This window comes from Oenanthe melanoleuca, chromosome 14 (assembly GCF_029582105.1).
Source record: "Oenanthe melanoleuca isolate GR-GAL-2019-014 chromosome 14, OMel1.0, whole genome shotgun sequence".
NCBI lineage: Eukaryota > Metazoa > Chordata > Aves > Passeriformes > Muscicapidae > Oenanthe > Oenanthe melanoleuca.
Genome location: NC_079348.1, coordinates 9,883,634 through 9,909,602, shown reverse-complemented (window position 1 = coordinate 9,909,602; position 25,969 = coordinate 9,883,634). Strand labels below are relative to the sequence as shown.

The 25,969-nt window shown below is 38.6% G+C and overlaps 1 protein-coding gene across 1 annotated transcript in view; it reads right to left on the bottom strand.

Annotated features, from left to right (window-relative positions):
- Window positions 1-25,969, bottom strand: part of LOC130259416 (uncharacterized) — a 76,838-nt gene that overhangs the window by 18,803 nt on the left and 32,066 nt on the right. The window contains exons 28-55 of the mRNA XM_056503677.1: window positions 25,640-25,820; window positions 24,968-25,179; window positions 24,268-24,456; window positions 23,276-23,415; window positions 21,707-21,869; window positions 21,511-21,597; window positions 20,883-21,017; window positions 20,368-20,487; window positions 19,641-19,858; window positions 17,811-18,004; window positions 16,360-16,662; window positions 15,428-15,657; window positions 14,249-14,410; window positions 13,952-14,029; window positions 13,217-13,567; window positions 12,285-12,641; window positions 10,950-11,300; window positions 9,922-10,053; window positions 9,157-9,306; window positions 8,565-8,681; window positions 7,746-7,919; window positions 6,879-7,086; window positions 5,693-5,859; window positions 4,234-4,346; window positions 3,263-3,344; window positions 2,909-3,046; window positions 2,077-2,239; window positions 1,260-1,381 (exon numbers count right to left, since the gene is read on the bottom strand). Of these exons, the coding sequence (XP_056359652.1) occupies window positions 1,260-1,381; window positions 2,077-2,239; window positions 2,909-3,046; window positions 3,263-3,344; window positions 4,234-4,346; window positions 5,693-5,859; window positions 6,879-7,086; window positions 7,746-7,919; window positions 8,565-8,681; window positions 9,157-9,306; window positions 9,922-10,053; window positions 10,950-11,300; window positions 12,285-12,641; window positions 13,217-13,567; window positions 13,952-14,029; window positions 14,249-14,410; window positions 15,428-15,657; window positions 16,360-16,662; window positions 17,811-18,004; window positions 19,641-19,858; window positions 20,368-20,487; window positions 20,883-21,017; window positions 21,511-21,597; window positions 21,707-21,869; window positions 23,276-23,415; window positions 24,268-24,456; window positions 24,968-25,179; window positions 25,640-25,820 (5,037 nt within the window). The remainder of the gene's footprint in view (window positions 1-1,259; window positions 1,382-2,076; window positions 2,240-2,908; window positions 3,047-3,262; window positions 3,345-4,233; window positions 4,347-5,692; window positions 5,860-6,878; window positions 7,087-7,745; window positions 7,920-8,564; window positions 8,682-9,156; window positions 9,307-9,921; window positions 10,054-10,949; window positions 11,301-12,284; window positions 12,642-13,216; window positions 13,568-13,951; window positions 14,030-14,248; window positions 14,411-15,427; window positions 15,658-16,359; window positions 16,663-17,810; window positions 18,005-19,640; window positions 19,859-20,367; window positions 20,488-20,882; window positions 21,018-21,510; window positions 21,598-21,706; window positions 21,870-23,275; window positions 23,416-24,267; window positions 24,457-24,967; window positions 25,180-25,639; window positions 25,821-25,969) is intronic.

Sequence of the window (25,969 nt, the reverse complement as noted above, 5' to 3'; positions counted from 1 at the left end):
GTCCTCAGATGAATTATGTGCACAACAAAGCCCTTTCTGAAGTAGTAAGGGAAATTAATGTTCAAATTAGGACAATTTCTGCCTCATAGCACAGCTAAAAGCAGAACTACTCTCTGTATTTTACTAAAATCATGAACAGTGCTTAAGTTTGTTGAGGCTTAATTTTGATCTCATCTTTAGGCACTGCAGGCTGCACTGCCACAGAGTCATTAGACAGCTTGCAAAGTTAAAGCACAAGAAAAAACATTTGCTTCATCAGGAACTAAATTCTGTTATGTTGTTGAGAGAAAAATACTTTTGTGGTAATTTAGACAGTGGTGGCATTTAAATATTTGTGGTAATTTAAGCAGTAGTAAAAAATACATTCTATACAACTGCTAAAGTATATTTTGGAATTTTAACACTTTTTAAAGAAATCAAAAAATTCCGTGCTCTTTGCAGGCATGTTAATTTTATGTGTGGTAGCATGTTTTATACATTGTCTTCTATCTTTCCATTATTCAGAAAATAATGTAATACTCAGCTAAGGTGCTTCATTTCAGATGCACATGTAAAGATAGCACAGTTAGCAGCAAGTCAGAAGAGTGTCCCCCCTTAACCACATCTGGAGATCTACCTACCCTATGTTCTCCTACTTCTGTCTTTTTCATTCCTTATATTTTTAAAAAACAGTCCTGAGTTATTTTATGAAAACAGAGACCAGTTTCAACTGTTCCACATTTGTCAGTCTTGCAAAAAAGGAGGAGAGTGAAAGAATGAAATACAAAATTTGACTGAATCAGTAAAGCTGAAAATGTTAAGCAAGGTATGTGTCCACTTTTGTGTGGGTAAATCCAGTATTATACCCATGCAATGAATTCTTCATCCTTTTAAAATCTCAGCTAATGCTCATACTCACTCAGATTTCACTTCTTTGTCCATAAGCTGCTTTAAGCATGACATTTGTGCTATTCTTCCCACCTAATCTCAGAGGCCTTTATCCAGTGCTTTGAAGGTTACACATTTCATTACCTTTGGTTAAGCAGCAAGGTGTGGGGTTACTGCAAACAAAAAAACCACTGTGGCCTGAAAATACTTCCTACAAGAATATCAGCTGCTCATCTTTCACAGTCAAAATTTCTTATACATCCAAGAAGGGGGACAGTTTGCCATATAGTCAAGTTCCCTGGCTTGCTTAGTTCCTTTTTTTAATAAAAAAAAAGGGTCCTCTTGATATTCCTGTCATTCTCCTGACATTTATTTGCACTGGGCCACTCTACCTTGTCTGTCTCATTCCAAATGACAGTAAGATCATCCTGGTGACTGCGTGCTGAATGTTTCACATATAAGTTGACCCAGGCATGCCGTGGAAAAGGGATGGAGAGAGGATGGAGAAGTTCAACTACAAGGAAAACAAACAAGTAAGATTTTCCAGCAGGAATCATGACTGTTCCCAGGACATTTTCCCACAAGCAGCAGGATATCCCTTGGTTCTCAGGGAAACGGTCTCGGCTCTCACACACCGCCCTACCCAGCAGCCACAAGGACTTCAGGGTGCTGATGTCTGCTCAACATGAGGAAATGTAAGAGAAAACAGGAACCCTCTCTATTTACCAACAGAACAGTAGTTACCTGCAATAACCAAAAGATTGACAGCTACACCCAGAGCAACTTCAGCAACAATAGCCAGAGAAGTAATCTGTGTGAAACTGAGATGGCCTTACACTGAAAGAGGAACAGCTTACAATACTCAAACAGGTAAGTGCATCTTTTCTATCTTCAGATCATAAAAACCTCAACATAAAGGTTTAAGACCTCAAGGTAACAGCCAGTGTGATCAGTGCTCCCTTCAGCACCCAATACTTAAGTTTTATGTTCCATATCCACAAAGCAGAAAGAGTGTTCTGAAGTGGACATTTCTAACAGCCAGACCTATAGTGAATTTAAAGCAAATAAGACCTTAGAAGCCCTAAATTGAAACCAGGATTGAAACCCTTTGGACATGCATTTAGAATATGCATTTTAAAATCAGATTTATGTAGTTTATTTTATTTTACAGTCTGATTTGAACACTTGTAAAAGACTTGAGAAACCTACCCTGAATGCCATGACCTCCATGCAGCTTTGGGAAGAGTCCAGTGTAAGTGCCTGTTAGCTTTATCTCTTTGCCATCCCACAGGGCAATGTGCCTCAGCAGACGAGTTCTGTTGCCTTTTTGGTAAATTGTCATGAACACAAGTTGCCTTGGAAGAATTTTAAACTAAAAATAAAAGAGGGCAAACATTATATCCCAAGTTTCGTGAGAAGATAAAACCTAAATGTAATTTTGATACCCCAAAGTCCTGTGGGGTCTGTAGGAATGTGTTTTTAGAGGTCTAGTAAATTGATACTCTAAGTCCACTGCTCTCATACAAGCAGCTATTAATTTCTACTTGTCTTCATTTCTACAGAAAGTCATCTTTGCAAATAATGAAATGTACATAAACAACAGAGTATTCCCTTTACAACAGTCTTTGGTTATTATACAGTTTGATTTTCTTTTATCTCACAGAAAAATCCTTACAACATCAAGAGTTCCACTATTACAAAATAAATCCAGCAGATAGCACAAACAACAATAGGTATTTGTGACATTTTTTCTTATTTAGAGAAAGAAGTGTGTGGTACCTGCATTGTAAAAACTGGTTCAGTTTATAACACATTCTTTTTCTTATTTCCTATGAATCCTATTTGAGTGCTCCATCTACAGGAGCAAACAAATATAAAGTCAAACTAATCCATAGTCAAATGTTTGCTCATGCTACTGGAGAAATCAAGGCCAAAACACCTCACCACAGCAGCAGCTGTGTTTGGCCTTCACTGCCTGGCAGCCACCCCCTGAGTGCCCTCCTGTCACAGCCTGCCTTTGCCATCAGTGGCTGGTACCAACCTGGGCCATGGTCTGTGTCACTTCAATGGCGTTAGTGTAGCTGCTTCCAGTCAAAGTTAGCTTTGCTGAAACATTGAAATCCCTTTTTTCCATCCTGAGGTAGAGTTTGCCTTTTGCTTCGCTCATATCATAATTAACCTTTGCAAGTACCCATTAAATTAAAAAAAATAATTATTTTAAAAAAAAGGGAAAAGAGAAGACTGGGATTGTTAACATCTTTACAAACAGGAACATCCTCAACAATAGCAAAATGTTAGAGATACTAGTACTGGAAATAAAGCAGCTTGACTCCTAACATATTAGACAAGTCTACTTTGCAGTGATGCATGCAGTGGATTACTTGCAGATAGTTACCTTAGAAGACAGTTCTGCTGCACAGGGGAAGTACTGTAGAAGGAAGGGATGAGTCTGGAGTGCTTTTATATTCAACTCTTCACTAAAGGGAAAAAATGTATTCTTGTTCAACAATATTTCAGAAAGTCCACTCCTACTGGCAGCACAGTTCAAGTTAGCTCCAAGTCTGCCACAGCTTTTAGAATTAAAATGGCAGCACCTGCCACTGAACACTTAGCCAGCTCCCAGTTTTTGATGCATTCACACAAAATTACCACCTCTGAGCTCAATTTAAAAAATCTGTATATGCATCCCAGGGACAGAATGTAGCCCACTGGACCAGAAATCACTTTGCCATAGCAAATGCATGAGCTTTTTAAAAATGAGAAAGGCATTTTGGAATCTGACTTCACAAGCCCTGCCATGGTTTACAAACTTAGAATTTACAATGATTAGAGATTTTAACAGAACTTACAAGACTTTTCAGTGCAAAGGTCTTTTACTAGAAACTTAAAAAATATCTGAAATACCCCAAGGCTGAAATTATCACACCTCTGAACACCCTTAAAAGCCTACAGTTTTGTGCAGATACAGCCATACTAATACCAACTTAGAAAACCAAGTCTGCATAATTTTACAAGTTTCAACTGTAACTGTGCCAAAACAATTTAATAAGGTTTAAATAGTTACATTAAGTTATATTTTTAAGTACTTGTCTAGCTCAGGCCTAGAGCTTTATGGACTCTTTCACTGTCTGTTGCTTGGATTCTGTGTGGGCAGGCAGAGAGACAAGTCCCAGGCTGTGAGGGGAGGAATCTGTCTTGCTGCCTTCAGAAGCTCCCTGAGGTTTACAGTGTTTGGGGTGACTACTCACTTTATCCAAGTTTTGTTATCCAGTTCACCAGTGATTTGGTGATTAATACTGTAACTGTTTTCCATGGAATCACAGTGGCCTAATGAGATTTTTATAGTGCTCAGAATGACCCTTTTACCCTTGTTGGTCTTTTTTTCTACAGATGGAAAAGGAGAAGTTTTTGTTTTGTTCATAGGTCAGCCTCAGAGCACCTTCAGTTTCATTTTCAGTCATGACTTCTTGAACTGTCATCTGTGGAGAAGGAAAAATAAACAAATCACATGCCATAACTTCTACCCATCATTTCACCTCAATTGAGCACAATCTTGACTCACTTAAAATCATCATCTTGACTGAAGTTTTTCCAGTAAAGCCTTCTGGATGCTTCCTAGATGTAAACCAAAAGCCTCAAGAGAGGTTTTCCTTTTTTGTGTTTGTGTTTCCATAGCTACTCATTTGCATTAATGACAAACATTAGTGTCATTTTCAATGTACCCTTATCTGGTTTTAAGTCTAAATCTACTATGTCTTCACTCTCATTTTTCATACTAGAAAGAAAACGTGCTCTTTTTTCACTCCAGGGCATTTTCTTCCTCCCACAGCTGCTACATCATCTACAGCCTTATCTTGAAAATGCTAAAGAATCTCTCTGGGAAAGATAAGGGCTGTTTCCCACACTTTAGTATCAACACTGATATTTGCCAAAGTCTGTCAAAACTTCTTCAGTAGTACTTCGGTAATTCTGAAGTACCCTGGTTATACTCACACCTTATACATTAAGAAGGCACCGCAAGAATGACCATCTCTGTTTTTCTTTTTTTTTTTTTTTCATTCAAGCATTTAGAGGATAAGAGACATTTCACTAAATATTAATGGGGAAGAAGCAGTGAAAATATCTTCTACCTTTCAATAAAAGGATGGCAGTAAATATTCCCTTGAAAAACAGATACTTAATATACAGGTTTAATATTGATCCAATGTTTATGTTCAGGAAAGTTGACCTTTACTCTTGCATCCTAGCTACATGTCCTGTTATTTGAAGAGAAGGTGGTGGATCACTTGAAAGTGCTTTTCTATATACTACCCTTCAAAAGGGAAGGGGACATTTCAACTGATCCTCCTTTCTCCCAAGGGATAAACAGGTACAGCCTTTGTTGATCCTATCAAGTAGATTGGAATATAAATCTACTTCTATTTATTCAGCACTGAAGCATTCTAGGTATTTGTGCTAAAAGTTGTTTAACCAAGCCAAGGAGTTCTCTAGGTATGAAGGACAGCTGTTTTCTACCAAAAGTTCTTTCTACTTTTGTGAGTCCTATCAGCTGCAAAGTGATAGTAAATACGTGAATTCCTGAAATTATTAACACTGAAACTCGGGATTCCAGGTACCTGACCAGGCTCCTTGGAAACAGACCACTAGCTCTGTACTTACGTTAAACAAGGATTCAGATAAACTGGGCCAAGTCAGCTCTCAGCTGTGCTTGTATATAAACTTGGAGTAATTTCACTGAGGCCACTTGAAGTTCTCTGGATTAATTCAAATGCAACTCAAGTGACAGCTTTCATCAAAGTACAGCAAAAGTTCCATGGTGCATTACCTTAAGAAAGAAGGGAAGTCCCAGGTGATGGAGAAGTGATATTGAATGCTTCACCTCTGCCATGAACACAAATATACCAAAGTGTTCAGAGTCTGTGTCAACATCCACAGTCACAGTTATGTCTTTCTCATCATATTGGATTTCACAGACCGTCTTGGCTTTGTTTTCTATGTAGAAGGGACAAAATAGTGCCAATTTGAACAGCTAATTTTTGAGAAATTTCAGTATTGCATGCATAAAATCAATCCAGCCAGCTTTTAGGTTAATACATTCATCAAGACAAAGTCATCACTCAGGATTACAAGAACTTCGGCCTGTGGTTGGAAGAGGGCAGAGTTTTTCTGGATGTCCTTGAACTTTATCCTTACAAAGTCTTGTGGTAACAGAGCTTCTGTACCCACGTCCAGTGTTTCGTGGAAAGTTAGTTCCTGTCAGGAATGTGTTTGTGCAGCTAGAGATGACTAATCCATTCAGCCAACTGCATCTGTGCCTACAGCAGCCTCTTCCAGGGAAGAGCTTTGAGCTGTTCTGACCTCCAGTGATTGCTCTGGTTCCAGCTACAGCAGCTCAACAATGTCCAAAGAGCATGACCTGAAGACCTTTACCCACTTTCCTACCAGCTTTTCATTTTTGAAAAGCAAAATACAAGACTGCTAAAAGATAAGAATGAGATAAGAGATGTGAAAGCCACCAAATTCTTTATGATAAGACAAAACCCACAGAAATGGTGGGTTTTGTGGTAGAAATCACTTGGTGACTGTGGCTGTCCTGAGAGTGACCTCTCGTCCTGCTGCTTTTTTCTGAATGGGTGAAAGGAGATGATGCCACTCACATTAGTATTGATTCAGTGCCTGCTAACCTCTAATTCCTGCCCTTTGGTGCTCTCACAGTTGTTGAGTTTTCTCCAACATGAATATAATCCCCTGTGGGCACTTAAGGCACCTGATCACGGTGTAAGGGAGATATGTAGATAGCATTTATGCCAGGGCAAGCTTTGAGAGTAGACTGGCTTCATCAACTAATCACAGATGCAGTTTCAGAACGACAATTTTATTTACAAACAAGATCAAACCTCTTTTTAGGTCCTACAAGCAAATCTTAGTTTGTAGCTGTTGGAGGAACAGCTGAAATATCCTCAAAGAGCTATTATAGAATAAAAACCCTGCCAAGAATGGCAGGTACCCACCTGATTTCTGTAAGCTGAAAATCAAGTTAATTACTTTAGGGTAGCCAGATGCCTGGAGTACCTCACTGCTGTGCACACTCTGGCAGAAGAGATCCACTTGGTGACCAACATAATAAGAGTTTATTATGTACATGATTGATTCTTCTCCAGCTGCAATGTGCACGTATCTCTCTTGAGTAGTGTTTCTCCCTTGAAAAACCAGATCTATCTAAAAAATGATGCACAGATATAAGTTCTCAAAGCAATATTTAAATACTATTTAATTTTAGTACAGGAGAAAATGGAAGTGAAAGAAAGTTCTCTCTAGTCTATACTTATGTCAAAATCTATTCATTAACAAAATGTCTCTTGGCCTTTCATCAACCATCTTTGACTTTCAAGTATGAAGCTCATTCAACTGAATGAATGTCAAGTCATGCCAGCCTCACTGATCTATGTTAAATTCTCATTAGGTTCTTCTTTATCCCACAAACACAACTCCCTTTTCAAAGGATACTTACTCTACACTTATGGGCAATATTTACCAGATATGTAAGCAGCACCCAAAGAAATACTTCTTTCAGTATCATATTCCCATTAAAGAGCATAGGAGAGTTGTAGAATTACAATATCAACAGTATCCACTCTACTAACTGATCAGAATGGAAGAATCTCACTCAGAAAGCAGTCAAGGAGAAACTTTCTATTTCAGTAGCTCAGGTTTTAGGCATCCACAGTTTATAATATCAGAAAAATCTCAGCTTCCATCCTGTACCTTACAAAATGGAGGTTTTCATTCAAGCCATGAGCTTGAATTGCATCTTTTTACGGGACAATAATTATAATTAAAACCAACCAAAAAACAAACAAACAAAACCTCAAAACTACCTGTAAAGATGATGGGACTCTGGCTTGTAGCAGCCATGGCAAAGAGTGATGGAAATTCCCTGTTAAGTTGGTAGTTGTTTCAGACTCCTGGATTTGTCCTTCAATAGCTGTTAGGTGTGCACCATAAAGCACTTTCAAACTAAAGCTTCTGATGACTTTGAGGTTCAAGATAGCCTGTGTGCAACAAAAATGAATTGTGAAAAGACAGAATTGCAAAAGTTAAAGAAGCTCCTGCTGGTCAGGGCTCTTTCTTTGGTTGAGACAGTATGATCTCAAAGATGTGTCAAAGATGCTTCTTGTATAATTTTGTAACACAACATACTTAGAGATGTCCCTTTTATTTTAGAATACAAACATTTAACATGTATTCTCAAGTATGGCCATGCTTTTATGCTATTCAGTTACACAGTTAATAAGTCTTGTGTTTCTCAGATAAAAAAAAATATATGCCAGGTAATCAGAGTTCAGAAGGAAAATACTATTTGGAAAGGATCCAGTGAAATCCCAGCAGTGCTCCCCTCTGCCCTGTGTGTCCAGGGGACACTGCAGCTCTGTTAGTCACACAAATGCAGTGCCCTCCTCTCACTCCACACTGGAAGCCAGCCTTCAGGCCCAGGCCTGTGGAAAGTCCTGGTCTAAGCTATTCTCCCATGAGAACAAACTGAGCTTCTGGACTCCCCTCAAGAACAAAAGGAGCACCTGGACTCCCCTTCCCCAAACAGCAAACGTGTAAGGTCCCATCTACACCCACCGCTCTTTGCCATCTCAGTTCCCCAGCTGCTGTTCCCCTCATGGCATGGCTCCAGGTCCATAACCTACCTGCAATTCAATCCTGTCTTTTATTTGCAGAGTCTTCAATGTCTCTATGTTATGAGTCAGTTTGTAGTTAAGAGAAACAACATCGAACTTCTGGACAAAGTTCAGTTCTTCTGTAATCTGCTCAGTTCAAGTAAATATGACAAAAGTTAACTGTGGCACATGTCTGATATGGAGACTTTTCTGAATAACTGTAATTATTAGACTAGTTACACATCAGAATAAAATTATGAAAACTATAAAAACTTGTAAAAAAAAACTTGTCATAAAACTGTCTAATTTTTTTGGAAGTCACAACTTTGAACTACTATAAAAGGGAATATGCTGCACCAAGTGAAGATTCTTGATAAGGAGGGTTTGATATAATTTACAAATGGGAGTCATGGATCATTGTTGATGTCAAATTTGTTGTGAGGAGCAATTGCACAGAAGGAGTGGCTGAAAGATACTGTCTTCATTTAATCAAAGCCTTTAGAACTAACCTAGCCCCTGCTAAGTACTGCATTTGGATTGTTTGCAGAAACAGTATTTACCAAATCAATTAGCTCACTTTGACCTCTATTTCACATATTACTAACATGGAGGAGACACTTACTTGCTTGCTGTTCACACAGAAATGAATAAATCCTTTATAGAAGTCACTTTTTTTTTCTGATATGACATCAAGTAGCATCCTCATGGGAATGCCAATGTCAGCAGCTCCTTGGATGTTATGGGTTAGCACCGCATCCAACTCTTGCTTTTCCTGTTAATATTTCACAGCATAGACAGCAAAGCACATGTAGAACCCAAAGATTGCTGCAGTACAGAGCTCAAACCAGAAATCTGCCTGTCCTACATTTAATATGAATTAAACTCCCACTAGCTATGTTGTTTCTCTTAGCAGTTATGGCAGGAAAGTGAAACACCTTGAGGAAAGAGATACCTATGTGTGTTCTCTGCTCTCCTGCTCTGATGACAAGAGAATCCATACTTGTAATTGTCAACAGAAAAGCAAGAGATTCACAGCCTTGCCTGTGTTGCTGTCTCACTGAATAAACAAACAGCAGTGTCTCAATCACTGCCTATTATTTTGCAGGATAAATCACAGTGATGTAAAGAACATCCAACAGTACAATCCAAACAGTAAAAAAATTACATATAAAGAGCATAACAAGGAAATTATTCAGGAAGTACCAGAGCATACATCCTATTAACTGGTTACTGCACATTGAAGGTGCCAGATTTTCAAAGATTTTATTACTTCATTTTTATTCTGGCACTTATTACTGAAGCTTGACTATTTGTTGAAAATAACATAGGTTAGAGTACATTACTCAGTACTTTGTTCAGGCATTCCAACAGCATGCAGGGTACTCACATCAGTGACTTTTAGTATAAGGAGGCCTCGGAATTTACTTTCATCAACAATGATCAGTGTCTGTGAATCTAGGTTCATTTTATCCTTCCAGAGGTAGCCTGAGCCATCAATTTTCATTGGTGCTCCAAGATCCTGTAAAAATAAGAGAAAACTTTTTAAAATCACTACTTTTGCATTTTACCACAAATACATTATACCCCTGAAACTTACTTCCTAATGGTAACGTTAATCACCTAGCTGTAAAATCAAGTATACCAGGCAGCATAGGTACAGGACATTTCAAAATCTTGAGAGCTTTTCAATACATTTTATAAATGTCGTCTTTTTTATTTTGAATTTGTCTGATTATTTTTGATAAATGAGTCAGCATAAACAGAACACTGGACAATGTGGCAGCTCTTCCTGCCTAAATGAAAAGTTAATTAATATTCTATGCTTGGCATTGTCCAAGAGGCCCAAAGCATCCATAAATTCAGTGAAACCAGACAGTATACATAAGTTTATTATGGCAGTTCTGTTTTTGGAAAAGGGCAGATGAATCTCATCTTTGTATATTCAGATTTACCCTGACTTGCATATTGAATCCACAGATCATAATGTGATAACATGTCTCTCAAACTTTCCATACACTGAATTTTCTGACATGAAGATTATCTATTTACTTTATATATTTTTAAACTATTTCAGAGTTTGTTTCTCAAACTGCTGAGAAAGCCAAAGACAACTTTGAATAATCATTATTTCTGAACAGAAAAGCCCTGCAGAATTCTCAATCATATTTTAGAAAACACATCAGAGCTACTACGAGCAAGTCCATTATCTACAGGTATTGATTAATAGCAAATTTGGTGTATGCCAAATGAAAATACAGTGAATGACTGGCTCCAGAAATAAGAAGTAACATTAAAAGAGAATGCTTTTCTTATTTCTATGCTACTTCTTTGAAATACTTAGATTATTGTCTTTTGACTTCAGCAGCTACAAAGATGTATAAATTCAACATTAAAGGAGAAAATTCTTGTCCATACCTGAATCGTTTGGCATTTGTTTTCTATAAGCATTTTCCACTGAAGGTTCTTTTCAGGGTCAAAGTCCCCATTGATTTGAAGCTCACAGGCACCCAATTTCATTCCAACTCCAATGAGATACTTTAAGTGTTTCCATACAGTGATGGACAGCTCATTTTCCCTTGGGATTTCCTTCAGCTGGGGGAGGTCATGCCTGAACTGAATTTCCAGAGCCATCTTTGGCTTGCACTCTGCTCTCACTTCAAGATGGGCAGTTTTGCCTTCTGTTTCCAGGACAGAGAGCAGCTCTGCCTGGCACTTGTCTTTCTGAATGGATCCTGTGAGACGTGACTGAGTTGGGAAACTGAGATCCTATCAAGATTTAAACAAAAAATACACTGAAATATACAAACACTTTAAGACAAGTGTGTATTATGTGATACAATATCAGAGACAAAAACCTATAATCTCCATGCTGCCATTTTTCTCCCTCTCAACAAGAATGATGGTGATTTTTTCTGAATAGGACCTGATGGAAGATTTAAGGACTGTCCTGCAGAATTAACAACTTCTGCATCTTTACAAAGTTTTACAAAAATACAAAATACCTGTTTCTTCAGATTGGCAAAGTTTACTAAACATTGTATGCTTCATCCAGACCACATCAATCTCAGTTTTCAAAAAAATTAATGTATAAAAAATCATAGACCTAAGAGACATTCTTGCATCTGGTTGTAGAAGGGGTTTTTTTATAATTAAGTTTACATCTTGTCTTGTGCAACATCCCAAATGAAAGGTTTCTTCCTATTCTGTCAAAAGAATTCTAAAAACACTGAAAATTTTACTATTTTTAATACTTTAGGGGTTCTCATTCCCTCTTCATTTCAACTTTCCTGTCATTTTTATTTTTATGTTGCCACCTCATAGTTGAGGAAGTTATTCAGTTTGAGGATTTGAAAGCAAAATATAAATGCCTGTAAGCATCTAGAAAAAAAGCCCCTGATTTTGCAATAGTCACTCTTTCTAACATAGTCAGTGAAGCTAACTGGAAAAATCAAGGAAATTCTATTTTGATATAATCCTCACAGACCAGGGAATGTATTTTTGACAGAGTTCAAGCTAATATTGCTGTTCAGCCTTAGAGGGCAGTGTTGGCCTGCAAAGGCAACAGTCAGCAAAGGCTGAGCTGATCTCAGTCTCCAGAGAGCACCTGAGAACAGGATGAACAGACACTGCCTTTGCCTGATGCTGTGAGACAGGCGTGCCTGCCCAGCACTCCAGCACTGGCATTTTAGCTAAAACCCAAAAGGCCTTTATTTGATCCCCAAACTCTCTTTAAAAGCTTCCCAGAGCTACCTGTAGAAGTTGACATTCTGTTTCTGTTTCCAGGGTCCAGTCAGCTTTATTCTGAACACAGAAATCCCCTCTAGCCCTCAGTCTGCATCTGCCAGCCTGCAGCAGGAAAATGCCCTCTGTGGTGGAGTCTGTGGCTGCAGAGAATAGGACAGAGTTTTCAAAAGGCAGCCCAAGCTGGCTGAGCCAGGGAAGTGAATGCCTGAGCATCCCTTGGAGTGTATATTCATGCTGGCAGGAGGTGTCTATCTGCACATGCACTGCTCTGCCATCACACTGCAGGTTCACTAACAAGCCCACGTTGCAGATGTTCTGTCGAAATGAGCCCCCCAAGACTGCAGCATGAGGCAATCCCATCCTCTGCAACAGAAAAGATTACATGGTTTAAAACACACAAAGTAAAGTAACTGTCTTCCTCATTTGTTCCTAATTCATAAGAAAGTATTCCTTCTTTCTGAAACAATCTGCTTTTGGAAAGGACCACACAAGAGAGTTTGTTTCATAGAGAAATCAGAAATTTCTGATTTCTCTCTGGTGAAAAACTTGGAAAAAAAAATGGGAGGGAGGGGGGAAAGAAGAATAAATCCTACAATAATCTTTTCATAACTAACGTAGAAGAAAAAAATCTTAACCTCCACAATTCCAAACTGAAAAAGCATGCTTTTCACTTTCAGGACAAAAGTTTATTTTAATTAATAAACTATTATTAAGCAACATTTTTATGGCAACAGCTGTACCATTTACCATTGTATTACTCCAAATTGTGATATTCAAATATACTTCCCCCTGCAAGTGCTCTGACTCATTGCTCTGCCAGAACAACATTAATGACCAAATTTGGCCTATCCATAAATGTGTCAGGAGACAGTTTTCTGTGACTCAGTGATCTGAAATACACAGACTGGAAGGGCATGCAGAAAACAATCTGGGCTTACCTCTAGACTGACGCACTTGTTTCTGAAAGCAAGTACCCATCCTGTCTCATTGCTTGCCAGGCTCACTTCCCCATCAGCTTCCAAAGTGCAAGGCCCAAGGACAATACCAAGGATGCCCTTGTACTTGTCACTTCTCATGGCTAACACCTTCAGCTGGTTCTCTCTGGCAATTCCCAGAGAATGAAGTGAAGGCAAAGAATGCTGGAAGTCGATTTCTAAATGAGGATGGGTGCTAGTGGTGGCATAGAGTTGCAGGCAGGCAAATACATCATGAAAAGAAACATGTCCAAAGAGGATGACAGTAAAGTTGCTGGTAAATATTGAGCCATTCAGTGAAAGTCTTGCTGGAGTCTGAAAAATTACAGAAAACAGTTGTCAAGTTTGCTTTCCTGTCAGGTTGCATGCTGTTTTTAAAAGCTCATATTACTAGAAGAGAACTGTTGCCTTCACCATTTTGTATTCATCCTATATAATTATAAATGCTGAAAAAAATGGAGAGATGGACCCAAATCTTTATTTTGGAGTTCCATAATAGAAATAACAGGAAAAAAACCTAATTATTTAAACCTAATTAGAAAACCTAATTAATAGAGTGAAAATATTTGAAAGTGCACATAAAACTTCCAGGAAGCTCAAATCCATTTCTATGTGTCTGACACTTTCAGTATTTAGATTCCCTTCATGGTAGTTAAGACACTATATTGTTGAGAAAAAGTTTATAAATGAAACCAGTACCTCAAAATGATGAAATGCAATTGCACCACTGCAAAGGCCAGAAAGTTGTTTGTGAGCAGATTCTGCACTGCAAGCAACCTGTTGATGTTGTCAATAAAAAGCATTCAGAGTATGAAGAAAAGCAGGGAGGACTAAAATTCAAAGGAGCAAGTTACAGGGCTGCTTTAAGGATCAAATGGATGAAGGCACCAAAACACAGATTTAAGATGAAGCATTAGAGTTGTGCTTCAAAAAGATAAACAGTTTAGTGTTTAGTGCACTAAATACATTACAATATATGGCAGGATTTCTGCAAACCTCTAGTACACGTGGAAAAATGTCCATCAGTTCTCCCACATCATGGTGAAGTAAAAGAGAAATTTCCATAGCAGTGTCAGTGGCTTTCTTTTCTATTTCAATCTTGAGCTGCTGTGTCTCCACTGTGGTTGTTATCCCCACAGCAATCTTTCTGGAGAAATTCTATGCAGAAAAGAAACCAAATAATGGAAAAAAACAAACAACAACATTCCAGCAACAACTGGGAACAGCAGAGTGTGTTTCATAGTGCTTAAACATCACAGCCTGTGTCAGGGCAGCAGCACTGGTAAAATAAAATAAAATAAAAGTGCAAATTCATCAAGGCAGCCTCATTTCAAATGGAGATTGTGGTGTTATGTCAGACCTTCTAAATACAGTGTATCAATAATTTCTTCTGGCTCCAGAACATATTGAGAGCATTCAGTACCCTGAAGGATTTGAGCCCTCAGGCACAAACAATTAAAGCACTGGAACTACTATAAAGCAAGGAAAAGAGACAGTTTAGAATTCTTTCTCTGTACACCTCTGTGTCTCACCCTACCACAATGGTTGAAGCCACCCAAATATAAGCATGTGAGTGACTTGAGCCTTTCAGTGGATGTTTGAGATAGCAAAGTATATGAGCCCTTCTTTTATGGAAAGATAGTCTGCAATGCAAAAGAGCTATAACATTCACAGATCTATAGCAGAAATGCAGACAGAGAGAACAGTGGCCAAGCAACACCATACGAGGAATCATGGTCCATAATCCTTCTGTGAGTAGGAATTCCCAAAGGGAAAGCCATGCAAAACACTGTTCTGCTCTTTAGCAGCCTTCCAAAGGATACCAGTTAAATCCAGCACCAGATGCAAGCCTTAGGCCTCCTGGTCCACTTTCTATTTATAGGGGAAAAATAAAATTGGACAAGGCATCTGTTCATATGCAGCAAAGCACTTCACTTAAATGAGAACTGAATGTAGCATCCCATTTAGTCTAGATTCAGGTCCAAGAGGTCAGATGACATGTCCACAGTATGACAAGGAACCAGACAATACCTTTCTTTCACTCAGTAATTTAGTATTCTCAAAACCAGAGCAGCTTCTAAAATAAATATCTACAGTGCACAGGAAAAGTCTAGAGTTATTATACACAAATTGTCCTGTCAGAAATTAAACTTTCACAGGTAGAACTCTTCTTACCTCATAATAGCCAGCAGCTTCTAAAACAAAAGGGATCCCAAGTTTTTTTATCTTTGAGATGTTGTGCTTTAAGATCACAGATAGCTGGGATGTTGGAGTCTCTGTGGCTAGTCTGTGCTCCTCAAACACAGCAGCAATCCTTTCACTGCCACTCTGCAGAACAATGGCAATGGTGTGATTTCCTGTGCCATGCTCACATGTGGCAGTAAGAATGCCATCCAAAGGTAACCCTATTGACAGGGGAGGAAGTAAAATCAACACAGCACTTCTGGGTTGTCATAACAGACTACAGAGAAGAGATATTATAGATCAAAAGAAGCCCTCTGTAGTTTTTCATAAGAAAACACACACCTTTATATAAATTGTGATCACTTTACTGATATTTATAGAAGGACATTACCTACTAGGTGCAAATCATACTGAAAAGGGACTGCTAAATTAAAATGTGCCATGCACTTCAGAAATCAAGAATTTTCCTTTTCTTAATAAAGAATATTTATCCATTGGTATTGTGTCCAACTCCAGTAGTCAGCTGACAAAAAGATTCAGAAAAGATTTATTCTGTCCAAATGAACCCATGCAAAATTACTAATAACAAAATAACTCTAGTTCAGGAAAACCCACAGCTTTGCTTAGGAAACAACACTTGGCATAAAACTATACTTAGAGGAACTGTTCAGCTTAGAGGCTGCACAAGAGCACAGATGTACAAGAGAGAAATCATTTACTCTGAAGTACTTCAAAACTCTTTGAACTATTTCTGTGTCCATTTTACTGTATTGTCTCAACAATATTAAAAAGAATGCTGATAAGACTAGATCACATTTAGTTCTGGTGTGAGCAAACACAAGTCATCTGTTTCCACTGGTCAGCAGTCATTTAGATAAATTCACCTTGTTAGACCAGACAACGAAGTCAGATTTTCTTCCTACCTGCATTTTTTAAAAAGTCGACATTATGTGTGAAAGTCCCACTGACTCTGCCATGCTCATGATCCATGATATTTAAAAAATCTACAGAAAGAGCTTTCTCATCCACCTGGAAGCTGGCTAGCCCCCTTTTCTCCTCTTTACTCAGTTCCAGGTGTCCGTTCAGTCTTGCCTCCCCTGGGATTGCCTGACTGCCATTCTGAACAATGGCAATGGTGATATTGTGCACAATGCTTTTCCCAAACACATTCCTGTTTCTGACATGCAGTCCATACAGTCTTTTGTTGACCATCACATTGATGTTACCTGTAACAGAAATTATTACTGTGGGGAGATATTCTTGGGAAAGAAATAACCACAATTTTAGAAGTAATGTATAAACTAACCATTACTTTAATACCAGGAGCAAGTAGAAGAATTTGCATTTATTATACTAGATAATTTTGTCTAGTCTAGAGAGCAGTTTAGTGTGGAGGATTTCTCTACTAGTGACTGTCTGTATTTAAAACAAATTGCATAATAGTGTCTTCATAATAGTGTTCCTTTTTATTCACCAAGCTGCTTGTGCTTACTATACTGCATTTCCTCTAAGGAAACTTTACAGATGGATTGTGACATACTACTTGTGTAATTGCAGGCTAAACAATCCCTCCAGAGCTCTGTGACCTACTCCACCCATGGAGCCATTCAAAAGAGTAGGAGTCTCAAGTCAGCTCTCCCATTTCAGAAGAGGAAAGAGGCCACCCACTATTTCCTTTAATCATGAAAACATGGAAAATTCCCAACTATGTTAGTTCACTGAAAAGTACTCTCAACCCAGTGACCAATGGTTCATTTTGCATGCTAAATACTCTGCTCTGCATTATACAGAATCACAGAATGGTTCAAGCTGGGAGACCTTAAAGCATATCTTGTCCCAAACCCTCTGCCATGGGCAGGGACACCTTCCACTGTCCCAGGTTGTTCAAAGCCCTGTCCAGCCTGGCCTTGAACACTTCCAGGGATGGGGCAGCCACAGCTTCTCAGGCCAACCTGTTCCATTATCTGATCACCCTCATAAGGAAGAATTTCTCCCTAATATCCAATTTGAACCTGCCTTTGGTCAGTTTGAAGCCATTCCCCCTTGTCCTGTCACTCCAGGCCCCTGTCCAAAGTGCCTCTCCTGCTCTCTTGAAGTGATTTTAGTACTAGAAAGGCCTCTAAGGTCTCCCTGGAGCCTTCTCTTCTCCAGGCTGACAACCCCAGGTCTCCCAGCCTGGCTTCAGAGCAGAGAGCCTCCAGCCCCCTGATCACCTCTGTGGTCTGCTCTGGACTTACTCTAACAGGTACACATTGCTCTTCTGTTGGGGGCCTCAGAGCTGAATACATTGTGCAGCTCAGGAAGGATTACATTAAAATTAAGAAGCTTTCTTAGGTAGCTGCATTTTAGAACAAAACACATAGAAGCAGAGTACCATGGTGAATGTTGTTTTTGCACTTCAGTAATCCATCTAGAGAAACGAGACGAGGTATGGCCTTTAATCCAGTAAAAGTGTGTTGGACTCTTCCATTTAGGGACAAAACCAAACCAACTTTCTTCTCCCTGACTCCCATGAAATCCATGTGAAGCCTATTTTCATTAAGCTTCAAGTCAGAAGATAACAGAAGTCTAAAAAGACAGACATAAGAAATGCTAGTAAGACATTGTTATGGCTGATTCAGGATTGTCAGGACACCCCTTCTCTGACAAAGCTGGATCAATGACAGCAGGGTGCTCAGGAGTGTGTGTGGTCTGGTTTGGAGTATCTCCAAGCATGGAGACTCCACAGACTTTTGGGGCACTTGTTCCAGGGCTGTGAATCAGGCAATCAGATGCCTTGCAGTCAGCACACACTGATGTTTATAAACACCCCCAGATGTTTATAAATTCCTCAGAAAAGCTTCACAGATTGGCAGATTAATTTTTCTTTAAATTTCTTGAATGTTTTTGTTATGGTTCATAATAATAGAAAGAGTTGGAAAGACTTTGAGATGGAAACGAAGTCTTTTCTGTCACAATATTAAATATTTCTTTGGTGCTGATTTAAAAGAAGCATTCAAGAATTCAGCTTAAAAAATAATTCTAAGTGCCACCATCATTTGAGTTTGGTAAATGAACCAACAATAATTCTTTTCATCTTGGCCTTGAACTGAACAGTGTTGGAGAAACACAGCACAGCTTTTTAGGGAAACCTGCTGGAGCAACAAAAAGCTCCATTTTCAGTGTTATAAGACTGAGACACAATTTTCACATTGCCTTCAACAAATTATCCAGCTTACTAGACCCATGTATGCTACACAAAATACCTAAAAGTGAGGCAATCACTCTAGTGTTTATAGTGTTAGACATCCTTCCTACAAATTGTAACCCTGTTGAAAGACTTAAGACAAGTAAAACCTCTGTGAAAATCCACTCCATGGGAAGAACAAAACTCCATAGTTCAGGGAATCAGTCAGCAACTGAAGTCTGTACAGACTGCATCCTTTTAACTGTGCTCCAGAAACATTCAACAGTTTATTTTTGTTTGTATTCTCCCTGTAAAACAAATTCTAAACAAATTGTCATTCCAAAAGTTTTAAGTGTTCTGTTTTCTTTCCTGTGAACCACAATAAATTGCTCTCTTATGGCTTACCCTGTTATTTGTTATTTAAACAAATTAATGCTCTATTGGAAGCCCAGAACTGTAAGCAAACTGCAGAACCACATGAAATACCCTTTTTGGAATATTTAATCTTATTTTTAATGTTACTAGTAAATCTAATGTGCTTCATTTAAATTATAGTAATGTCTGGTTTCTTTAGCTCTTATTTCCTCATTCTTATTATCCCATCCAATTACTAAACACTGGGACCTCTGCAGAAACAGTAAATTCTTCACTGCATACTTTTGTATTGTATAATTTGAAAAATCAGCTGAAACTTGGGAGGGACAAATTTCTATTTCTCACCTCTGCCACCTCAGAGCTTTCTCCAATACTTTAAAAGCCTTATAATAAACATTGGGAAGTACCCTATTCTACTGGCTTAGCTTGTACTCTGTTCACTCAAAGTCCTCTATACAAAGTCCTTGGAAAGCAACTAGAAAACATTAACACAATTTATACCAACTTAAGAAATGTAAGGAGCAGAAGTATTTCAATAATATGGATAACACATGAACTGGCATTTACTCAGCGGCCTTGCTGCAGCCATAGGAAAATAGTTACATTTAAATTTGTATCCCAGAACACCCTTCAGTTCCTCAACCAACATACTGATTTCTTTACCTTGATGGAAATACTTTGCCCATGAGCTGGAACTGTACTGATTCTGGATTTGTCAGGAGTGTCTGATGGAGAAAAGCCCTCAATTCAACAGTTCTGGCATTCCTCCTGTTTTCATTGTTCATATCGACCTCCAGCATCAGCATTTCCTTTCCATTGGAATGAAGGTGAAGAGAGCCATTGATACTGTTTTCGCCATAACTCTTCACAGATGCCTGGGCCTGCACATAGAGAAAAAGGAGAGCAGGACATTAAGGACCTGAGATACACAATACTGAAATATCAGTTTGAGCAATAAGACTGCAGACAACAAGTCAGGACTGGACAAAAGCGGAGAAAGGAGTTTTTAGTTCTCATCTTTGTTTCTCATCATCTAACTGTAATTTTATATGGCAATAAATTAAATTAATATTTCCTAAGCTGAGTCTATTTTGTCTGTGAAGATAATGGGTAAATGATCTCCCTATCTTTATCCTGCCGGTCACAATAAAATGTGAGCTACATTGAATTTTAAGTGCAATTTAACTCAACTTTAAGAGTTTTCTGAATTTTAGCCAAAACACAAGCCAACTATTCCAACCCCGTGTAGCTATCTAGCCAGAACAAACTCCAACCATCGAAAGTTAACTGCTTCCCTAACAATTTACACCTCTCCACTATAATCATTGAGTGTATGAACTCAAAAAGTTTAAAATTCAAGCAACAAGACAGTAATTACCAGGAGACTGACCTGTGAAGACATGTTCTTGTTGATGATGACTTTTACACTCACACCACAGTCAAAGTGTTCCAGTTTAGTCTGCCTGGAAAACAGCTCCCCACTTAGGCCCATTGCTTGTGGAAACTCAAGCTATTTGACAAAGCAAAGTATCAAAACAGAACATTGCATTCCTCCCAATTGCCTCATGTGATTTAATGTCTCAACTTCTAGCATAAAGAGGGTGATGCATATAAGCAAATGTGTGTATCAAATTTCCAGTTTTATCCCAAGATACTGAAAAATATATTGAATGTAATAAAAAAGCATGGAAAATATAAGTGAATGTGTACCTTACAAGGTATTATTGACACAAATTGTTGGTACATAACTGAACCTGCTAAGATACCTACAGTTATTTGTTAGGGCCAGGACTCAATTGGATTAGGACATTTTCCAGCATCAAACTATTATAATTCTAAAGGCAACACAGCAAAACAGTCACCAAGGCAAAAAAGTAAAATACCAAAAATTAAAACCACCAATACCTGGAATAAGTGTGTCACATCCATGTGTAAAAGATGTCTAAAATCTGCCTCACTGGATTTGTCCTGATACCTCCCTAGAAAACTGAAAACATCTTCCTTATTTAACTTTAAGACCGTCTCAAGCTCATGCTTCACCTGTGTGTTAAGAATGGGAATAAGGAAGTTTACTTAGTATTAACACTGTGTATAATGAAAGCTCAGAGAAGTCATCCACAGACATAATGAAAAATGAAAGAGTTGCAAGCTATTATGTTTTGGCTCAGAATGAGAAGCAAGAAAATGAGGAAAATAACTACATTTGGCAAGAAAGATGAATAGATACAACTAGATAAGGCTGAGAACCTTGAATCCATTCTATTCCAGCACTTGTTTTATTAAAAACAGTCTTGCATAATAATAGTCTAAAAATAATATATGAAGTATTCTTATCATAGATTATTACACAACGTATTATTATACAAAATTAAAGAGATACCAAGGACATAATCACCCTCTGAACATTTTGGTTGCAGTAGCTATGTGGCAAGAAACTAAAGACCTATAGCAAGGAAGGTCTGAAACAACAATAAAATGTGAATAAACAGGTAATGAACATCTCCTAACTAAATCTAATGGGAAATTTACTCACATTTTGATGATTTAGAGTTAAAACACACATTTCAACATCTTTGGGAAACATCCAGTAGTTATAAGGATGAGTTAAGCCTGCACAAATCTAAAAAGAAGTTTGAGAGAATGCAAGTAACATAAGTAATATGCAGTAAACCACTCATTTGCAGGTTGTTTTGGTATATCAGACTAAAGGAAGTTCTTGGATAACTCACATAGGGGTTTTCAGGTTGGTAACCAAGTATAAGGGTCTGAACTGTTTCCTCCACCCCATTTATCAAAACTTTTGTTTCCATGAAATAGTGCTTTTGCTTTTTGTCAACAGTAAATGTCTCCTGCAGAAGGAAGCTCTGCAAAAAGGGCACTTTAAAAGGATGCCTGGAAAAAACCCAAGAAATAAACATAGTGTAAAAGATCTTAATAGACAAGTATAAAAAGAAATCATGCAGAGTTCAACTTGAACTCCAAAATTATCAGTTACCACCAGGGTGTCAGGTACAGAAGTAAAACACATAAGACTGGACATTTAAGAAACTACAGAACATAATTACAACTTAATACAAACTCCACACACTAACCTGATTTTTTGATAGAGTTTCCATCCTAAATTGGGTAAATACCTGAAAGGTGCTTCTCTAAAATTCTGACATGCATAACCAGTGCATACATCTTCTACATGTGTATGGCCAAGACTTCATTTCAAACAGAGACAGTGTCCAAAAGCTTCTGGCAGGTTTGAAAATCTCACCTATCCACATTTTATGCTTTCTGTAGAAACACTATCTACGTGCCAAGAATCCTGTGCAAAAGATGTTCAGCACTACACAACTCTAGGAGTACTAGTGTACTTCAGTGTAATGTTTACTACTTCAGTGTAATGCTTTATGGACTTTATTAAATATTTCTTCAGTTTTTACTAACTAGTTACTTAGTCAGACCTCTTGGAAGCATGCATGAACTTTTATAAGCAGACACTGGACCACTTTTATACGTATTAGAGTATCTGGTACAGCTCTTCATTTACATATTTTTTTACTGAAAAGACACCTCCCTATGTTCTAGTTATCTCTGAAATGCACAGTGGCTCTTAAGGCAGCCTGTGAGCTCCTGTTTTGGCAGCTGTGTCTTAAGAAAGCTGAGATTTCTCCAGAGGTGATCCAGATGTCTCTAATCTGAGCATACATTTTTACTAAGGCCTTCAGGCTGGGCTTTAGGAATGGTTAATAAAGAGAGAAATTTCAGGGACAACCAATATGTAGGAGCAGTGCACTCATTCTCATCAGAAAATGGAAACATATTCCAAAATCTAACCAAGACCATTTGTTACATGTTTTAATGAGGATACCTCCGGCTTTAGAATAGCTATATAATGCCTGAGGACTAGGAAAAAGGCACATGGATGGCATAGAAGATCAGATCTGGATTTTGGAACTTCTCACCACATCCAACTTTGGACACACCATAAATCCTGCTGTTTTCAGGAAATGAAGCTATATGCCTGGCTGAGTTGCCAGCAAACACGTCACAGCACACATGATCTGTTGCCTTTGACAGCTTTGTTCACAGCCATGTCAACAAAGAGAACAAAAGCTAAAGGATGCAAATAACCAGCCCACGAAGCTGCTGTGCTCGAGCAAGTTTAGGGAGCCAGATAGGACAAAGAACAGACTGTATGCATGTGGCACTCTCACTTTGTAAAGCCCAAAACATTTCCTAAGAGCATCAAGATGGACATTAAATTTAGGCCAAAACATTCTTAAAATATAGAAATAAGAGTATTAAACCTGAAATGGAGGGTTGCACGTTTTTGATAGAGCATCTTCTCCTTCCTCAACTCTTTTATCTGACCTTCACACTGCAGTATGACAGGCAGACTTTTATAATCTCTCCATACAATCTTCACAGAAAAGTTTGTCTTCTTAGGCTGCACTCAGATCATGAGACCAGAACAGGAAAGGACAATTGCATCAGATTTAGTGCATTGATATTCAGGAACCTCAATATGGAAACCATATTGTTCAACAGGCTGCAGCAAGGCTGTCATTTCACAGACCAAACCATTCCTGCTGCAGTTTAGGTCCAGATCTCCATTAATCTCTCAGAGGATTAAAAGTGCCATCAGTAGAAAACTGTCTCCAGCCGAAGACAAATGCTCCTTAATGTATCATTTGAGTGCCACGTACTTGCAACATAAGCAAGCTCTGGAACATGAAAACCGAACTGGATTTTCAAAGCATGGAAAAAGTATTTTCAAAGCTATGTTTAGAAAAAACACTTTTAAAGACTTTCTGCAAGGTGTGAACAGACCAAAGTAACTGATCAAAGTACCTCTTTCGAGGAGAAACTGCTGATTACCCTTCCTGTGCCGCAGACATCAAGCAAAGCAAAAATTATTTTAAGACTGGAAGGGATGTAGAGATTAAAATAGCATATAAACCTGGGCTGTTACCATGCTCACTAGCAGGCAAGAGGTTCTGCATCAAGTTGTGAGTAATCACATCTCCAGCTCTCTCTCTAGTCATTCTTGTCTCTCTTCACCCTCTCCTCCCTGACTGACTGACTGGATTCTCTAATAGGTGAGAAATACTCCAAATTATGTCACAAGTTACATTATTATATACACAAGTTTTTGTTTTATTTTTGAACCTAGATTTATGCTGCATCCTGTCAAAACAGACAGAAATTGATGCAGTACTGGAAGGGTTTAACACTAGCAACAACATCTTTCAGGAAGAGAGTGCTAAAAAAAAAGTTGCTTTTGTTTTTTCTTTCTCACCGTTGGCAGATTCTGATAGCTGGCTGTGAAGTTAAATTCCTGTTTTGTACTCTTTATCTTAAAGCAGAGAAGTTTGGCTCGCTCATTATTCTCCAAATGAATCTCATTCTTCACAAGCTGATTCCACAGAGAGATCATTTCACTATAGCTATGCAGAACATTTCTCCCAAGACGATTAAGTGTGGATGCCTGAAAAACAAACACATTAGTCTGGCTGAGCCAGGGCAAACAGCATTCCATTGTGCAGCAGCACAGCACAGAGGTGACAGAATGACGGTTTACAAGAACTATTAGAAATGTGTGCCATCTTTTCCACTATCAAAATACTCCAAATTAACATATGGAGTTCAAAGTTTTATTTTATCTCCTCCAAAAAAGGGAGAGACAAAAAGCTAAATAGTTGATGAGCACTTTTTTCTCATTCAAGTGTTTCTCACGTTCCTCCATGGCTGTGCCTGTAGCAGTAGTGACCTAAGGAGGAAAAGGTGATACAGGAATATTTTAATCCTAAACATAATTCAATCTGCATAGTGACAGAATTCTACCACATTGCTTAATGCACAGCAACTATGATGAAATCTGCACAGCACAGTCTAAAATAAATCAGGAGGAAGTTTAGAAACCATAGAGTCAGGGCATAGTGATAGCACAGAGCCCTATCCCCAAAGCCATACACTCTGTGAAGCACCATGTCACCAACCTGCAGGTATGTGGTAGCTGGTGTGTAAATGTGAACTCTTCCTTCCTTCTCATTGCCTTGATCCTTATAGAATAGTTCCAGTACAAGGTCTTTAATGGAGAGTGCTTTTCCAGCTGTCAGCTTGGATGTCAGTAAATAAGCAGAATGCTGAGGCTGGTGCAGTTTGTGGGCTGTGTACAGATAGAGCCATGGGGTGTCTATATTGAAGCCACCTGCAAGGACATATATTAAAGCTGACAGAAACATGAGATTTCAAACTACCTGGATTCTAACTCCACATCAAGGCTGATAAGATCCAGAGGCTCCAGAATGAAGCTTAAATGCTACTATCAAATCTTTTCCAATTGCTAAAATCTCTGGGCTGTATATTATGAAATCAATGTCCTTCACTAGTGTAAATTGAACTGCTGGAAGAGGTCAGCCAGCCAGGCTGTGACAAGTTGGAGATTTTGTAAACTGAGCTAGACAAAGCCACAACAGATGTGATCTACTGCTAGAAACAATCCTGACTCAAGCAGGAGGCTGGGCTGGACAACCTCCAAGGTCTCTCTCTTCCAACAAACATCTTTGTCATTCCCTTGCACTCACGCAAAACTGCTCAGAAAAAATGGGCAGCAGCTTCCAATGCCTGCTTTTCTAATCACAGAGTGAAAATGGTTTGTGGTACTTCACCTTCCCACTTTTTCAGGCCATTTCTGGATGCATCCTTCCACTGCAGCCCAGCCACAAATGGTACATGGTCATTGTACTGCACCTCAAAGATGGTGCTGCTCTGCAAATACACCTGAGAGGAGTGCAAGTGCTGCAGCTGGGTTCTATATTTCACCTGTTTTTCCAGGACTTGCACGGTAAACTGGAAAAGAAGTGAAGCAAATTTAAATAAAAATAAGATCCCATTTTCAGGGCTACAAGTTGCACACGGAAGCAGGAAGGTCACAGCTTCTGGCTTTGCACATTTGCCATTCACTTTATAGATTTTCATGCATGCTCACCAATTATAGA